Consider the following 15,690-nt stretch of genomic DNA (forward strand, 5'->3'; position numbering starts at 1 on the left):
TCTAGCTGATAAAATATAAATCTATAAAAGTCCAGCACTTATCTTAATGCTGCCAGATGTAAACTCTCCTACCCAGCAGTGCTGCAACACAATGCTCTTCTTTATGCGATGAAGCAGAATGCAGCTCCCCTCATAAATGCCTCATATTATTGTCTTCATGGTATTAAGTAATAGGTTATGATACAGGAGTTTGTGTTATACCTTTGGTAGAGTCATATGGGTGATTATGATATAGTGGGAAACCAAGGGATCCTTTTACTAAGGTGTGCTGAAAAATGGCCTGCGGTAGTGTAGAGGCGTGTTTTGGGCGCACACAGAATTATTTTCGAGCGCACCTACAAAAAATGCCTTTTTAAAAACTTTTGCCGAAAATGGACGTGCGGCAAAATGAAAATTGCCGCACGTCCATTTTGGGTCTGAGACCTTACCGCCAGCCATTGACCTAGCAGTAAAGTCTCACACGGTGACTGGGCGGTAATGACCTATGTGCGCCAAATGCCACTTGGCTCACGACAGACACGCGTAGCAAAAAATAAAAATGATTTTTCGGTCGCGTGTATCGGCCGTGTGCCAAAAATGAAATTACTGCAAGAGCCACACGACAGCCGTGCAGTAACTCTATTTTGGCGCAAGTTGGGCGCACGTAGATGCTTACGCAGCTTAGTAAAAAGGCCCCTCAGTGAATGAGAAAACATGTCCACCTTCCATAGCAATTACAGACGTTCTAGAATGCTGCATGGTGAGTTATTCTTCTGAGGGTCTTTCCAGTGGCATACTAAGGGCGGAGCGGTGGTCTGCCCCGAGTGTAAATCAAAAGGGGGTGCTCCGCTCCGGCTGCTCCAGTCCCTGTATTCGGGCTGCCACTGCTGCCTCTCCTCTGGCCGGTTCATGCTTTACTTAAGCCTCCACCCCTGCTGGGCCACCGCTGTTGCCTCTCCTCTCTTCTGGCCAGTTCCATGCCTTCTTCCAGCTGCCGCCTCCACCACTGCTACTACTTTTCCTCCTGCAGGGTGGCAAACAAATAAAACCAGGAAGATCGCGGGGTCTGCACTACCCATGGCTGCTGATCCCTCCTCTTTGATGTCACTTCCAGTTCCATTCTGGAGCAGACCTAGCAGCCTCGGGTAAGGCCACACAATCTTTTTGACATTTTTTTTTGCCTTTTTCTGTTTGTTTGCTTGTTTGTTTGTTTGTTTTGCTGCTAGTTTGGAGTGGGAGTGGGAGCAGCAGTATGGGGGGGGGGTTGGATCAGATAAAAAGGAGAGAGAGGGGACACTGGATGGAAGGGAGAGAAAGAGAGCAGACATGGAAGGGGGAGAGGGCAGACAGTGGATGGAAGAAAGGGCAGAAAGAGGGAGAGAGAGAGAGGGAGGGCAGACCATGGATAGAAGGGAGAGAAAGGGCAGATGGTGGATGGAAGGAGCAGAGACAGAGAGGGCAGACGCTGGATGGAAGGGGGAGAGAGAGGGCAGATAGTGATTGGAAGGGAGAGAGAGGACAGATAGTGGTTGGAGGGGGCAGAGATGGCAGACACTGGATGGCAGGGGCAGGGAGAGAGAGAAGGCAGACGTTGGATGGAAGAGAGAGAGTGAAGAGAAGATGAGGAAAGCAGAAAGCAGAGACAACAACGGTAGATAAAATACTTTTCTGTTTTTTGCTTTAGGATAAATAGTATTGGAACTGTGTTAATAAATGTTTATAAATAGAAAATGCAAATAAGGTAATCCTTTTAGTGGACTAATTTTAATACATTTTGACTAACGTTTGGAGACCAAAACCCCCTTCCTCAGGACAGGACAGACTACTGTAACAGCAGTATACTGTATTGACCTGAGGAAGGAGGTTTTGGCTGTATTAATATAATAAAATGGTATCTTATTTTCCATATTTGTTTTATTTCTATTTGTTAAATTTGTAACGTGGTGATTGGTATTTGCTAGTTTTTTTCAAATTTACATCTGCTATCTTTTCCCCCTGTTTACTAAGCATTCATAGGCCTACTTATTGAAAAAGTTCCAAACGGCTCAGAACACTGCAGCGAGACTCATCCTTAGAGAAAGACGCTTTGCTCACGCTGAACCACTGCGCTTTAAACTTCATTGGCTACCTGTACAGGAGTGCATTGCTTTCAAGATCTGCTCCTTAACTCCTTAATTTGTAAGGGTGTCAAGTACAAGACGATCTTCGCCTCGTCCTTCCGCTATTGGAGTCCCAAGCACTGGAATGCACTACCTCGCCACCTTAAAACTCAACTGAACCATGCCCTTTTCAAGAAGTTGTTAAAGACATGCCTCTTTGCCAAGACCTACTCCCCAACTTACTCTGCTGATTGATGCATCCCCTGTCCCTTACCCTGCCTAGCTCACGCTGTTAGATTCTCCTCCTCTATTTGCTTCTTGTATATTTGCCTAAGTTTTAACTTTGTACTTCTATTTAATTTTCTGTAAGCCACATTGCGCCTGCTTGAGTGGGAAAATGTGGGATATAAGTAACCCATAAATAAATAAATAAATAACCATAAAGAGACAAATTAGAATTTGCAGCAGAAAGTTTATTGAAACATCAAGCAAAGAGAAATGAGAAGCACTTCATTTTAAGATTCCCACTAAAATAAAAAGAAAATTCTAAATCTTGCAGTAGATCTTTCCAGAGAGGGTGGAAGGTGGAGAGGGCAGGCAGTTTGGAAAGTGGTCAGGCGTCTCCTTTGCAGATATGTAGGTTGGCTTCAGAAGGAAGAATGCAGCATGATATCTTCCCTTTCTCCAAATCAGCAACCTTCTAGTGGGTTGACATAACCTTTCCATTAGGACTCTTCCTTAACCCGGGTTGAGACGACTTTTCCATCATGAATCTCTTCAATAATTGTTCTCACTTTTGTAACCTTGTTTGGTACTAAAAATCAAAGATTCAGAACGTTAACAGCGCTCTTCCAATGTCTGATAAAGCGTATTTCATTTTTCACCTATGTAGATAGCGAGCACTTGAGCTTATTTTGTTAGTATCGCTTGCTTCTTATTTTCAGGGTTAGATATTCAGCGTTTAGCAGCAGCCATTAAACGTATAAAAACTACTTATTCATGTATTTTCAGTGGCATTAAAGAAAAAGTGTATGCCCCCTTGGAGATACGCACTATGCAAGTTAAATACATATTGAAGGAATGGCGCTTAGGCAAAATGTTGTGATTCATATGTGTACCGTATGTGCACACATACATGCATAAATGCCAATATTCTAAACATTTATGTGTGTGATACGTGCACAAATATTAGTACATAAGCACATAAGCATCGCCATGCTGGGACAGACCAAGGGTCCATCAAGCCCAGCACCCTATCACCGACAGCGGCCAAAAGAACAAGCAATTTGTCCCACCCATCCTAGAAATACTGTATTCCCTCGTCCATTCAATAACATATGTGCTTATGTTGTACAATTAGCCCATATTCGGGTACTGCCAGGGCAGTCTGGGGTGGAGCTGTGGCACCCAGATAAATATCTGAGCAATTTAGGATAGTATAATAGCTGTCACACCTTGTCCAGATAGCTATTGGGGTACCAGCATTAAATATTGGTGGTACCTGGATAATTGCTAGCCACTGCCAAATACCTGAATATTCATTGTTGGTGTCTGGGTAAGGCCTGGTGCTAAATAAAGAAGTATTTAAAAAAAACACCCTGATGGCCAGTGTTTAAAAAAACACTGGCCACTTAAGGTTAAATGTTACCCCCTATGTTTTCAACTGAAAATTCACCTATATTTAGGAGCTTAAAAGGTTATACTTCTAAATTTAGGTCTGCTATTTATTTGCCTAGATTTATGATCCTAATTAAAGTGTCTACTGCTGAAAATGAACAGTAAAGTAATTTTTCTTCCCCTGCCTAAATCTGCCTCTCTTGCCACCCAATGTTTAGGCACCTTTAAATTTAGGAGTTTAGTGAAATTTTCAGCCCTAGTAAATTTTCAAAGAGTCCATTCACTAAAGTGTGGTAAAGGTTTGCACTTACCATGGCATAAAATACAAAAATGAACGTGAATTAAGTGCAGAGCCTGGGCCTTCTCTTGTTCCCACAACATGTCCCTATACAGCTGCCACACAGAAGACTACTTTACCACGTGGTAAGTGTAGAGAAACATGCATCTGGGTTAACCACAATGCGTAGCTCATACCCGTTCCCTGCTCATTTCTCACCTCATAACACACTAAGCAGGTGAAGGGAATCGTATAACCTAGACAGGTGCAGACATTTATGCTGCATTCCACAGGTAAATGTTTAGAATATTAGCAGATACTCATGTAAATGCTAGCTGGGCACCTATGTGCTAGTCTCCAAATAGCCACCTAGCACACACAGTGTGTATTTGCAAGGGGGCGTGCACAGGGGAGGAGCATAGGCGGTACTTAGGTGGGGCTTCCACTTACACAGGCAACTTATAGAATACTGTAGGTTAGGTGTGCCCCTCTCGCATTTAGCCAGGTCTATGGCTGGTGTAACTGTGAGTTGCTAAATGTTAGGCATGCAGATAGCGGATTACGTTAGCATTCTATAAAAGAGCCTGGGTTCCATTACAGAATAAGTATCTACCACTCAAAAATATGTGAATTAGCACATGCTAACTGTCATGTCAGGTTACTGTGTTCATGCACTAATTTATGCACTACCTGGTTAGCGTAGTTTAGTAAACATGCCCTATCTCAAACCCTTTGAATATCAGTCTCCATATTTTTATTTGATGTCCGGCGCAAAATGTTTTGCAGTTTGTAGTCCTGCCATCCTAGTAGTAAAAAACGGTGTTACAAATTCTTAATGGCTTGCTCTGAATTTATAAACAGGCCTGGCGTCGAGGCTGAGAGACGCCAGGCTGCAGTAGTGTAGGGAGGAATTTCTCCAAGGGAGGGGCATAGTAATTTTTTGCATTACCCAAGAAAATGCTGGGGGGGGGGGGGGAGGAGGAAGCAGGACCAGCGTTAGGGGGCGGCAAACAGGGCAATTGCCCTGGGCCCCCATACTATAGGGGATGCCAAACCTGCTTCAAGCTAAAGGAGACATAGGCTGAAGGCCAGCTTTTGGGCCCCCTTCCCGGTTTCTGCCCTGGGCCCCTGAATGTCTACCACCAGCCCTGGGTGGGAGGGGGGAATGCCCTCTCTTCCTTACACCTATGCTAGGCTGAGCCCTTGCAGAAGCTCATTACCTTTAGCAGCTTGGCCCGAGGACCAGCTTGAGGAACTTCCACTGCTGCTAGATCCTGACCTGCAACGTAGAAATTAAGATTTGAAATGTGTTTCCTATTTTCTTATTAATGGCACTAAAAATTGAACATGATTGTGCAAGTCAGTAAAAAGGCCATAACCATGTAAGTATTCGTGAGTGTCCTGAAACTTGCAAATATGTTTTCAAATTTTTGTATCATAATATTGATATTTTCAAACTGTGACCAAACCCTATCTAGGAGAGAGTGCAGTAATATAATCATTGCTTTAAGTAAGCAACTACAAGTAGTTAATATTCAGTGGTACAATGAAAGAATCCTTCATGTTCTCCACAAAGGAATTTTATGAGGTCTTCAGGATACCAGAAGTAGATTCCTCTTTTTGAAAAGAAGAATGAATTTCTAACAAACTAAAATTTGGATGGCCATGTAACTCCATGTCAAAAGAAAGAAGACAAATCAATGCCATCTATTTCCATTCCATGCAAGGAGATGGATCCTGTTTTTACAACAGCCTGCATGAAGTGGGACAAAGCTGGGGCTTGCTCAGCAAGCTGTATATAGTCATGAGAGCCATGTTCAAACTTCTTGGCCTAGTTTAGTCATGGTTGCACCTAGGCCACTGTGCCTTGCCTTGACATGGACTGGCAGTGACAATCCTACAAGACAATTGATATTACTTTAATAGCTTAGGTAAGGGGGACTTGGTTTTGGGTTCTGAATGGGAATTTATATGCACGTCTACCCAAAGTGGACTGTATTGGCCATTTGGGCTACATCTGCTGTCATTTACTATGGGACAGATATTGAGTGCTCACAGCCATGGACTTTGCTGCTTCTGAAGAAATAGCAGTCAAATGGTGTTGATATTGAGTTTGAATGCTTTGTGTCTGTGTGTATATGAAAGAAAAAAAAATCATACATGGTTCAGTTTATTTATGTGCCCTAATCAAATTTATAACTTAAAATGTATTGGGTTTGTTATTCAGGAGGAATCCAGATCCTACCTGGGTAAGTTTTATTGACTGGATCCGTACTTGGAATTTCAGTGACATTAATATCTATTCGGACTCCCGTGACACTATCTGGGTACTGCTGAGGCGGCTGAAGACAGAGCCAGGAGATACCTGGTTAATGGTGGTATGCAGTCCACTAACTGGCTGAATACCTCCAGTACACAGATAAGTACCAGCAGCAACTTTATTCAGCAGTGGTATCCAGGTACAGCCCAGCGCTCAATAACTGGGAATAAAAAGCCTATGGCAGATGGCGTTTAAAAAGTACTGTCTGACGCGGGCTGAATATTCACCCAATTATGTTTTCCTAAATAATGCAGGTAAAAATAAATGGGTCAATATTTAACACCTCAGTCTGCATGTTTTAAAAATGTCCACTCCGGTATTTAACTATAATTTGGATAGTGGCCGGTGCTGAAAATCAGGATATAGTTGTCAGCCCAGGTGGTGTCCGAACAGTGGCGATATTTGGTCCTGCTATCTAGATAACTATCCTGATGATGTAGGGCGACCTTTTTCCCGCCTGAATCATTTCTCAAACTTCTCATGCTCCACCCATGCACCACCCTGCACTCTCCAGGTAGGGGATAAGTCTCTATAGGTCACATAAAGTTAGGCACCAGGATGAGGCAATTATATAATTGCATTATAGAATACTAGCATAAGTCTGAAGGACACACCGAACTTTAGGGCCCTTTTACTAAAGGGTTGGCAAGTGGCAATGGACTTGCCGCACGCCAATCCGGAACGACTGCCAGGCTACTGCAGGAGCCCGGCGGTAGTTCCCACCTCCAACACACACCATTTCCGGCGCTCCAGCAATATTTTCTATTTATGTACTGCGGTGGTTACCACCAGGTTAGCGCAGGAGCCCTTACCCCCCCCCCCCCCCCCCCGAAAAAAAAAATAGCCACGCAGTAAATGGTTCATTTACCACATGGCCATTTCTTGTCGAGAGAGAAAAAAAGTCAGCCTTTTACCTGCTGCGGTAAAATGGGGCCTCAGCACACATAAAAATCATGAGCTGACGCTAGCACAGGCCCCCTTTTAACTGCAGCTTAGTAAAAGGACCCTTTAGGCACAAGCTCTTAACTCAAAGGCTACAGTAGTCAAACTGGAGAAGAGCTTCTAAATATCAGGTCCAAATGAAACCATACCACCAAAGAAGGGCAGCCACGTGAGCTTAGGTTTCATTGCGATAACATTGGAATTGAAATTTAGGAACTGAAAGGATTATTTTTCTAATAGTGCCTTTTGCTTACCCTCCCTGTCCATCTAGCAGGCGTCGGTAGGTCTCAATCTCCTTCTCCAGCCGGGTCTTGATGTCTAGCAGCTGTTCATAGTCCGAGCTCTGTTGCTCCATGTCTGCTCTTATGGCTGCCAGTTGCTCCTCAATGCTGCTAATCGTAGCCTGCATCTGCGCAATCTGAAGACAGAAGCGCCCTTCTGTTTCCGCTAGGGTTTCTTCCAGAGATTTTTTCTGTCAATGCATAAGAGGAAGAGGAAGATGCCCATCAAACAGATAAAGCACAATTTTTGCCCATGAGATATATAGATTGTATGCTCACCAACCATGGATAATGTTTCCTATAGCCATTACATTTTCAATAGTGAATCTTATTTCAGTATGAGCCTCTCAACTCCTAGAAAAATGCTTTACCAAAGTAACTTAAAAAAGTAAAGAATGGCCATAAAGAACTTAAAGGAAACTTCAGAAAATGCATAATAAAAAAAAATATGCCCAGTTAAAATAAGAAAAGCTCAGAACATAACGCAGAGTAGCATGTAAATCAGTTCTTCTGCATTCCTTTGCATCCTTGCAGTAGTGTACTGGAGTTCAGAAATTTCTGGAAGAGTTTAAAATTTGACGAAAGACATGCTGCTGGGAAAAGGTAATACTACAGCTCTATCACATCTGAAGAAGAAGGGACCTGAGTGGTCTTGAAAACTCATGTGCTATTCCACCTTTTTTTGGTTAGCACTTGTCGATTCATGTAAACAGAGCATTTGGGTCTAGTTCAATCTATCTGTTCATTCGAAGGGATGAGAATTTCAGCTATAGGGGTTGGAAAGGTGGAATATAGACCAACCCTACTGAACATGATCAATCTAACAAGAGTGAGGTAATTTTTAATGGAGTCCAGTCAAAAACTGCTAGAAAATGCATGCACAAGCGTTGCTTTTCATGCCCTCCTCTGCTAGCCTGCTTACAAAGGCTTCATTTTTCAAAAACTTTGCATTACAAAAGCTGTCTAAAGTGAGTTGGCACATACATGGGCAAGTAATGACTGCAGCTCTATCTCCAAAGCCTGAAGAGAACGCCTGAGGTCTGTCATTTCGGTTTTGCTGGTCTGACCTTGCTGAAGGTTGCTCGAAATCTGTTGTTTCAGGTCACCGCTCTGAGAGGACAAAAGAAAAGAAATTAAATTTCTTGATAATAAAATGGGTTTCTGCTATCAATTTTGCCTGATAGAGTAGGCCAGACAAGAATCACCCACCCTTTTGTGGAACTGCTCTTCAGCTTCTCTGCGGTTCTTCTCAGCTAAACCTTCATACTGAGCTCTCATGTCATTCAGGATCTTGGTAAGATCAATACCTGCTGCGGCATTCATCTGTACATCTATATCTCCAACAGGGGTTCCTTTCAGACCTTTCACCTCCTGGAAACAGAGAAAAGGAAAATGTCTTTAAATGCAGGCATGCAGTGCCAAACAGAGAATTTTTCTTTTTCATTACCAGGTATTATTGTCTTATCCAGGAGCTTTGATCTTCTGTTGGAGGACAAGTAATGAAAATATCACAGTTTGTCGATAATATAACATATACAACATAAGGAACCTTGAAATCGTGCACTTGTCAAGTTACATACCCAGCCTTCCAAGACAGGAAGCCTAGAGCTAACGACAGAGGGATGGTGCCAAGGATCTTGATTTGAATTGGGGGGGGGGGGGGGGCAAACAGTGAGCAATTAACATGCTCCAGGCATTGGAGAGCCCAGTCATAGTACTGGGGCATTAATCCCATCCACTACTCAACCAGTACGCAAATTTAAAGAAATGCATAAACCAATCATGATAGGATTGGCTTTACCATTAGAAAGGGTAGGTGCTTGCCTAGACATCAACTTCTGGGGTGTGGAAGAGAGCAGCTGCAGTCAAAGACAATCGGATCTTCTCTAAATCACTAAAGGCTTGGCTATTTGGTCATATAAATGAGTAGTCATGTTTATTGGATTTCAGATTTGCTGATTTTCTGTTTTCTAATGTGTTCGGTCCCAGATTTTAATGATGTTTGTTATGTTATATTTTATGCTACTGTAAGGTTTGGAACATTGAAAACTGCCAAGCATGATCTACCAGGGATTCTCAACCCAGTCCTCGGGACACACCCAGCCAGTCAGTTTTTCAGGATATGCAAGAAATAAATTTGCATGCACTACCCCCCATTGTATGAAGCTCTCTCTCAATGCTAAATAGTAGTAGTAGTAGTCTCAATGCATACTCATTGTGGGTATCCAGAAAACCTGGCTGGCTGGCTGTATCCTGAGGACTGGGTTGAGAGCCTCAGGTCTAAACAATAAGTCATGACACTAACGCCCACTAAAACAACCACCTGTGTGTATTTTTATCTTCAGATGGCTTTTGAAAATTGCCCTCATGAGGGGATTATTTTTATGTTGTTTCTTATGGGTGCAGAAAGAGGCATTTATAGCACCAGAGAAGTAGGCACAGTTGCCCATTCAGTCACCCCTCCAAAGCCTAAGTCCACATGAGCAGCTGTAAATGATAACAACTGGTTTTTTTTTTAAAGTATTTGTATAAACACTGCTCAAGCCTACTAAAATGGCCTCCAAAACATTATAAAAATAGGGGCTGGGTAAGCCTTCAGAGAAGCCACACAGTGACAGCCTTCTAAACTGATCCTTTTAAATCAGGGTTTATGGCCTGCTGTTCCACCCACCACCCCTCACATTGTTGTTCTGTTTGAGTGAGTTAATGAGCCTATGGACCTAGGAGAAAACTGGGTGGAAGACAGGGAAGGGATTAAGTAAACAGACATGAGGGCCACTCCCCAGCACCAACATAAGTATTTATTTATTTGGTGGGATTTATTAACGCCTTTATGAAGAGATTCACGCAAGGCGGTGTACAGCAGGAACAGTTTAACATCAAACGTACAATTTTGTTAACAGCAGAACAATAGTAAAATGACCAAATATAAATACAATAAATGAGGTCAACTTGAAAATGGGAAATGAAACCTAATAATAGGACAAATCAGAAATATACACATTTAACAGCACTGAAATTCAAATAACAGAGATATGATACGATGTCAGCATAATACTCATATTGGGTCAGACCAATGGTCCATCCAGCCCAGAATCCTGCCCCCAACATTGGCCAAGCCAGGTCACAAGCACCTGACAAAAACCCAAACAGTGGCAACATTCCATGCTACCAATCCCAGGGAAACAGTGGCTTCCCCATGTCTGTCTCAATAGCAGACCATGGATTCTTCCTCCAGAAACCTGTCCAAACCCAGATATGCCAACCACTGTCACCACATCCTCTGGCAAAGAGTTCCGGAGCCCAACCATTCGCTGAGTGAAAAAAATATTCCCTCCTATTTGTCTCAAAAGTACTTCCATGTAACTTCCCTGTGTTTCCATTTAAAAACTCTCCAAAGTGGGGTTCTGGATGGTTCTGACTTCAGAGGAAGAAGCAGCAGCAGGTAAGAAGTATCACTTCCCAATTTTTGCTGCCATAGAAAGACCTCTGTGAGTAAAGGGAGGGGGGGAGTTCTGGTCCCTGTGACCCCATTTCTCTTTCTGCCAGCAGCTTACTTGCCAGGTAAAAAATCTTCCTTGGGAGCCATGGAACCAGCCCATTTGACAGGCCCCTCCTAATCATGTGGGTCTTAGGCATGTGCCTAGTTTACCTATGCCTTAATCCTGCCCTAGTGAAAGAAGTGGGGTGTCTGCAGATAGGCATATGTCAAGTTCATGGATACCTTTGCTAAGGACAGTTGGGAATATTCCCAATTGGTGCACCAAGAAAACTGTAATATGTGTGTTTTTCTTTTTTAAAATGTGCTTAAAGGGAATATTAAATTGCAGTCTAATCTGGGGACTATATTCACCCAATGGCAGTTAGCATTTCTTTAAACGCTGGTTGCCATGAACTGACCTGTACATCCAGCGCCAACCCCCATCCAGACACAGCACTAGCACTGCATATCCGAGTCTGGAGTGACCACCGGGGGTTACTCAAGTGCCACCAATATTCAGCTATGGTGGCTGTGCAGTTGCCTGTTTACATTAGAAATGCCTCTTTGCTGTCCTAAGATAACCAGATAGCCACTGAATATCGGCAGCACCCAGGAGTATCTTGCAAGAAATTAGGAAGTATTCGTACCTCTTCATGGTTTTTCTTGAGGAAGAGCAGTTCCTCAGTCAGGCTCTCCACTTGCATCTCCTGGTGAGACTTAGTCAGGGTCAGCTCTTCCAGGACTCTGCGCAGACCGTTGATGTCAGCTTCCACGCTGTGGCGCAGCACCAGTTCATTCTCATACCTGAACAAGGAAATCAAAAAAGAAAAAAATGATTTAGAATGGAAATAAATTTACCTGCTCGGTTTTTTTTTCCCCTTTTCTAATTCCCAACAAACATCAATTCTGGATTCTCAGCCCTGTGGTGCTGCATGAAATGCAGTATAGAAAATGTTACATGCAAACTTTCCTTTGCTGTTTGAGCTTGCATAAATTTATGGTCATTGGATTTATGGCAATGTTTGCGTTTTCAAATGTTGTTTTGGTGACCTTAATACAAAGCGCTTAGACAGAGAAAGGAGATAGATTTGGCTGCTGTTTTCAGTTTTAAGGAACTCTTCTTTCACATGATGTGGTTTAGACATGTAGTATTATCAAAATAGCTTGTTCCACTTACTTCAGTTTGAAATCATCAGCAGCCAGCCGGGCATTGTCAATCTGTAGAACTATTCGACCATTATCAATAGTAGCATCAATGATCTAGAAGACAGGAGGATGCACAGAGAAAGATGTCAGTGTCTGATGGTACAGACTGACTAATAGTTTTCCTTTCCAGTTTACAAAAACAGCCTCTAAAAAAAACACATATTTGCTTGGATAATTGTCTCTCACACATATTAATACAGATTATTTATACATTTAATAATCTCTGCTCTCACCTGTCAAAGTTGTAAAAGGAACGGTTATGTTTGGATTTTTCTTTACTCAGGTTGAGCTACATAACTACGTGCAATGGACCAGATGCAAAATTTTGATAATTGTTAAAAGTCACCAGTGAAGTATGGTTGATGTCAGTGAGTTATTTTAAATTCATGGGGTCGTTTATTTTCATTTGGTTGAATAGCTACTATGTTATAGCTGCTTTTAAAACAAGGGTTAATATACAGTGATTGCTGTGATTCCTTACCTTTTTGTTGAGATCATCAATAGCCTGGTAATATTTGCTGTAGTCACGACCTGGTCCACCAGTGGATGATCCAGGGCGGTGTTTGTCATACCATTCCTTGATTTTACGTTCCAACTCAGTATTTGCCTCCTCCAAGGAACGCACCTTGTCCAGGTAGGCAGCTAGACGGTCATTTAAATTCTGCATAGTCTCCTTCTCATTACCAGGAAAAAGGCCTTCACCACCAATTACTTGGACACTACCAAAAGCACCATCTCCAAATCCACTACCAGCAAATCCAGCTTGGTCAAAGCCAAAGCCAAATCCAGCTTGGCCAACACCAAATCCAGCCTGGCCAACACCATATCCAGCATGGCCAACAACAGATCCAGCATGGGCAACACCAGATCCAGCCTGCCAACCACCAGATCCAGCTTGCCAACCACCAGATCCAGCTTGCCAACCACCATGACTACCACCAACTCTCAAACTTTGGCTTCCAACATGTCCACCACTACCTCCCTGGCCCCACAAACTATCTCCTCCATGCTGCCCACTTATGCTTCCACCTGCTCTCCTAATCGATACACTGCCAGCTTGAAAAGCCATTGTGCCCCAGTATAGATGCACCTTTACCAAGAGTAGAAATGTAGCTCCAGAGGGGAGTGTGATGTGTGGCTAGCCTTTAGCTTTTATATATATAAAACTGGAAGGGTGTGTCAGTCCAATTTCCTTTAGTGCCAGCTTATTATCTCTTGCCTATAGATCAATTATCATTATTAATAAGCTTATTTGTACATTTGCCCTTAGGATGTTCATTATTATTGGCTGTAACATGGGTGCAGCAGCGTGAAACTTTTGCTATATATCGCCTTCCCTAGTCTGATTATGGGGAAGCTGAGTAATTCTATTTTTTAGCATTCATGTCATTATTTCATCCACACATGCTTGCAGTCATCTTTCTTTATCCACCCTTTTTCTATTTTGGCACTAGTCTTTATCTCATATTCCAAGCCGGTGCATGTTAATCAAGTTTTCCCAACCAGCATTTCAGCTGGAGTTCTTCTTTTCCCAGACAAAATTTCATGCCCTCTTCACACATGCAAGCGAATGATAAATAATGGTCTTAGTGCTTGAAAATTGCTTGCCATGAACATAAATCATGATACGATTTTCAGTGGCCTTCAATTTTGAAATGTACACATTTACATAGGTAGCTTTAACTGAGTATTAACTGCAAATTTCTGACTGCAAATGGGACCTGCACTGTATCATAGGGTCTCATTTTCAAAGCACTTAGACTTTCAAAGTTCCATAGGTTACTCACGGAACTTTGTAAGTCTAAGTGCTTTGAAAATACGTCTCGCACACCTACTATTTCTGCCTGTGACTATTTGGGGATAAAACAATGCACGTGTTTGAAAATCGAAGGTACATAGGTTATTTTCCTGCTCCAATCTAAACATAGTCGAAGAACTCATCTTTTTTAAGTTAAAGAAGTATGCATATCGTGAACTTCAGAACCCTGTGCTTTGAGCAGGAGTGTTTTCATTTAGAACAATCAAATGTCTTTGAAAACTGTACTCCCCGTGGTAGAACAAGCAATGAACTGCTGTTCAGTTTTACTTTAGTTTGTATATATTTGCTATAGCTCCTTTCATGAACTTCAGTTCAAAGTGGTTTGCAAAGTTCAATCAACATTTGAGTTAAAGACGAGGGTACAGACATAAATCTTTAAAAACTAAGGGACAACATTAATACAAAGAGAATCAGGCAAGAACTGAGAGGAATACTTAGTCCAGGTAGCCCTGAAATGCCTTAGTGAAAAGAAAAAGTATCCTCATGCTAAAGCTGTTGACTGCTGCAGGTTGAATCTAACCTGACACAGCGATTTTCTTGTTGGGCCCTCATTGCATTCGATTTTCCTCACAGTCTCGTTGGTTCTTTTACCTACTGTATGGTACACTTACCAATCATTAGTCTTTTTAAAGGCTTGATTTGGTTTGTTCTTTCTTCAGTTCTATTTACTGGCATTGACAACATACAGACTCCTGAGGCAGGCGCTGTTCACCGAAACACGGTGCCGTGTCGAGTCTCATCCTTCATTAAAGAATTACCTTTAATTATTCATCTTCTTGGCTTTTTGGAAGTGTCGTGTTGATCATGCTACTTTTTGTTCTTAACTTTTCTCCTCGTGGCGGATTCAGTTTCCCCACTTTGGTGGTTGCTTTTTGAATCTTACCTAGGCCATGTCCGGGCCATGTCTGGGCACCAGCATTGATTATCAGAGTTAGCCGCCAACCTGGAAGTCATGCAGGTGCCAGCCGAATATTCAGCGCCAGCATCGGCATAACTAAGCGGGCAAAGATAGGACTGCCTTTTGTGCTTAAAATCTACTCTAAAGTTTTCAAATTTCTCTTGAAGAAGACCCGCTACATAGATAGGGTGGTAGGGACCCAGAATGTGTCATCAGTAGAAGGACACATGGAGGGGCATAATCGAACGTCGCCGGCGGTGCTACAGCTGGCTGGAACCGTATTATCAAAAAAGATGGCTGGCCATCTTTTTTTTCAATAATACGGTTTAGCTCGGCCAAATGCCAGAGTTCGCCGGGTTTGAGATGGCCGGTTTTGTTTTTCAGCGATAATGGAAAAAAATGCCGGCGATCTCCAACCCGGCGACATCCAAGGCATTTGGTTGTGGGAGGAGCCAGCATTTGTTGTGCACTGGTCCCCCTGACATGCCAGGACATCAACTGGACACCCTAGGGGGCACTTCTAAACATTTTTTAAAAACATACAAATACCTCCCAGGTGCATAGCTCCCTTACTTTGTGTGCTGAGCCCCCCAAAACCCACTCCCCACAACTCTACACCACTACCATAGTCCTTATGGGTGAAGGGGGGCACCTATATGTGGGTACAGTGGGTTTTAGGGGCGTTTGGAGGGCTCAACACTTACCACCACAAGTGTAACAGGTGGGGGGGGGGGGGGATGGGCGTGGGTCCACCTGCCTGAAGTCCACTGC

At 42.8% G+C, this 15,690-nt stretch overlaps 1 protein-coding gene across 2 annotated transcripts; it reads right to left on the reverse strand.

The window, feature by feature from the left end:
- Positions 1-2,530: 2,530 nt before the first annotated feature.
- LOC115481334 (keratin, type I cytoskeletal 47 kDa-like) lies at positions 2,531-13,344 on the reverse strand. 2 transcript variants are annotated; one of them, XM_030220390.1, is made up of 8 exons: positions 12,684-13,344; positions 12,174-12,256; positions 11,644-11,800; positions 8,725-8,886; positions 8,500-8,625; positions 7,489-7,706; positions 5,193-5,251; positions 2,531-2,892 (listed from the first exon to the last, which is right to left on the reverse strand). In XM_030220390.1, exons 1-8 carry the CDS (start codon positions 13,269-13,271, stop codon positions 2,804-2,806), a joined length of 1,482 nt encoding a protein of 493 aa, XP_030076250.1. In that variant the 5' UTR covers positions 13,272-13,344; the 3' UTR covers positions 2,531-2,803. The 2 variants fall into 2 exon arrangements, with proteins under 2 accessions (XP_030076250.1, XP_030076251.1); XM_030220391.1 differs by lacking the exon at positions 5,193-5,251.
- Between the last annotated feature and the right edge of the window lie 2,346 nt (positions 13,345-15,690).

This window comes from Microcaecilia unicolor, chromosome 12, assembly GCF_901765095.1.
Source record: "Microcaecilia unicolor chromosome 12, aMicUni1.1, whole genome shotgun sequence".
NCBI lineage: Eukaryota > Metazoa > Chordata > Amphibia > Gymnophiona > Siphonopidae > Microcaecilia > Microcaecilia unicolor.

Bases quoted from the DNA above. Each gene is read 5' to 3' on its own strand.
- LOC115481334 (XM_030220390.1), bottom strand. From the start codon at position 13,271: ATGGCTTTTCAAGCTGGCAGTGTATCGATTAGGAGAGCAGGTGGAAGC. The intron at 11,801-12,173 runs GTAAGTGGAACA...TTCCTTGTTCAG, and splicing joins GCTGATGATTTCAAACTGAA to GTATGAGAATGAACTGGTGC. The intron at 2,893-5,192 runs GTAATGAGCTTC...TTTGATTTTTAG, and splicing joins CTCGGGCCAAGCTGCTAAAG to TACCAAACAAGGTTACAAAA.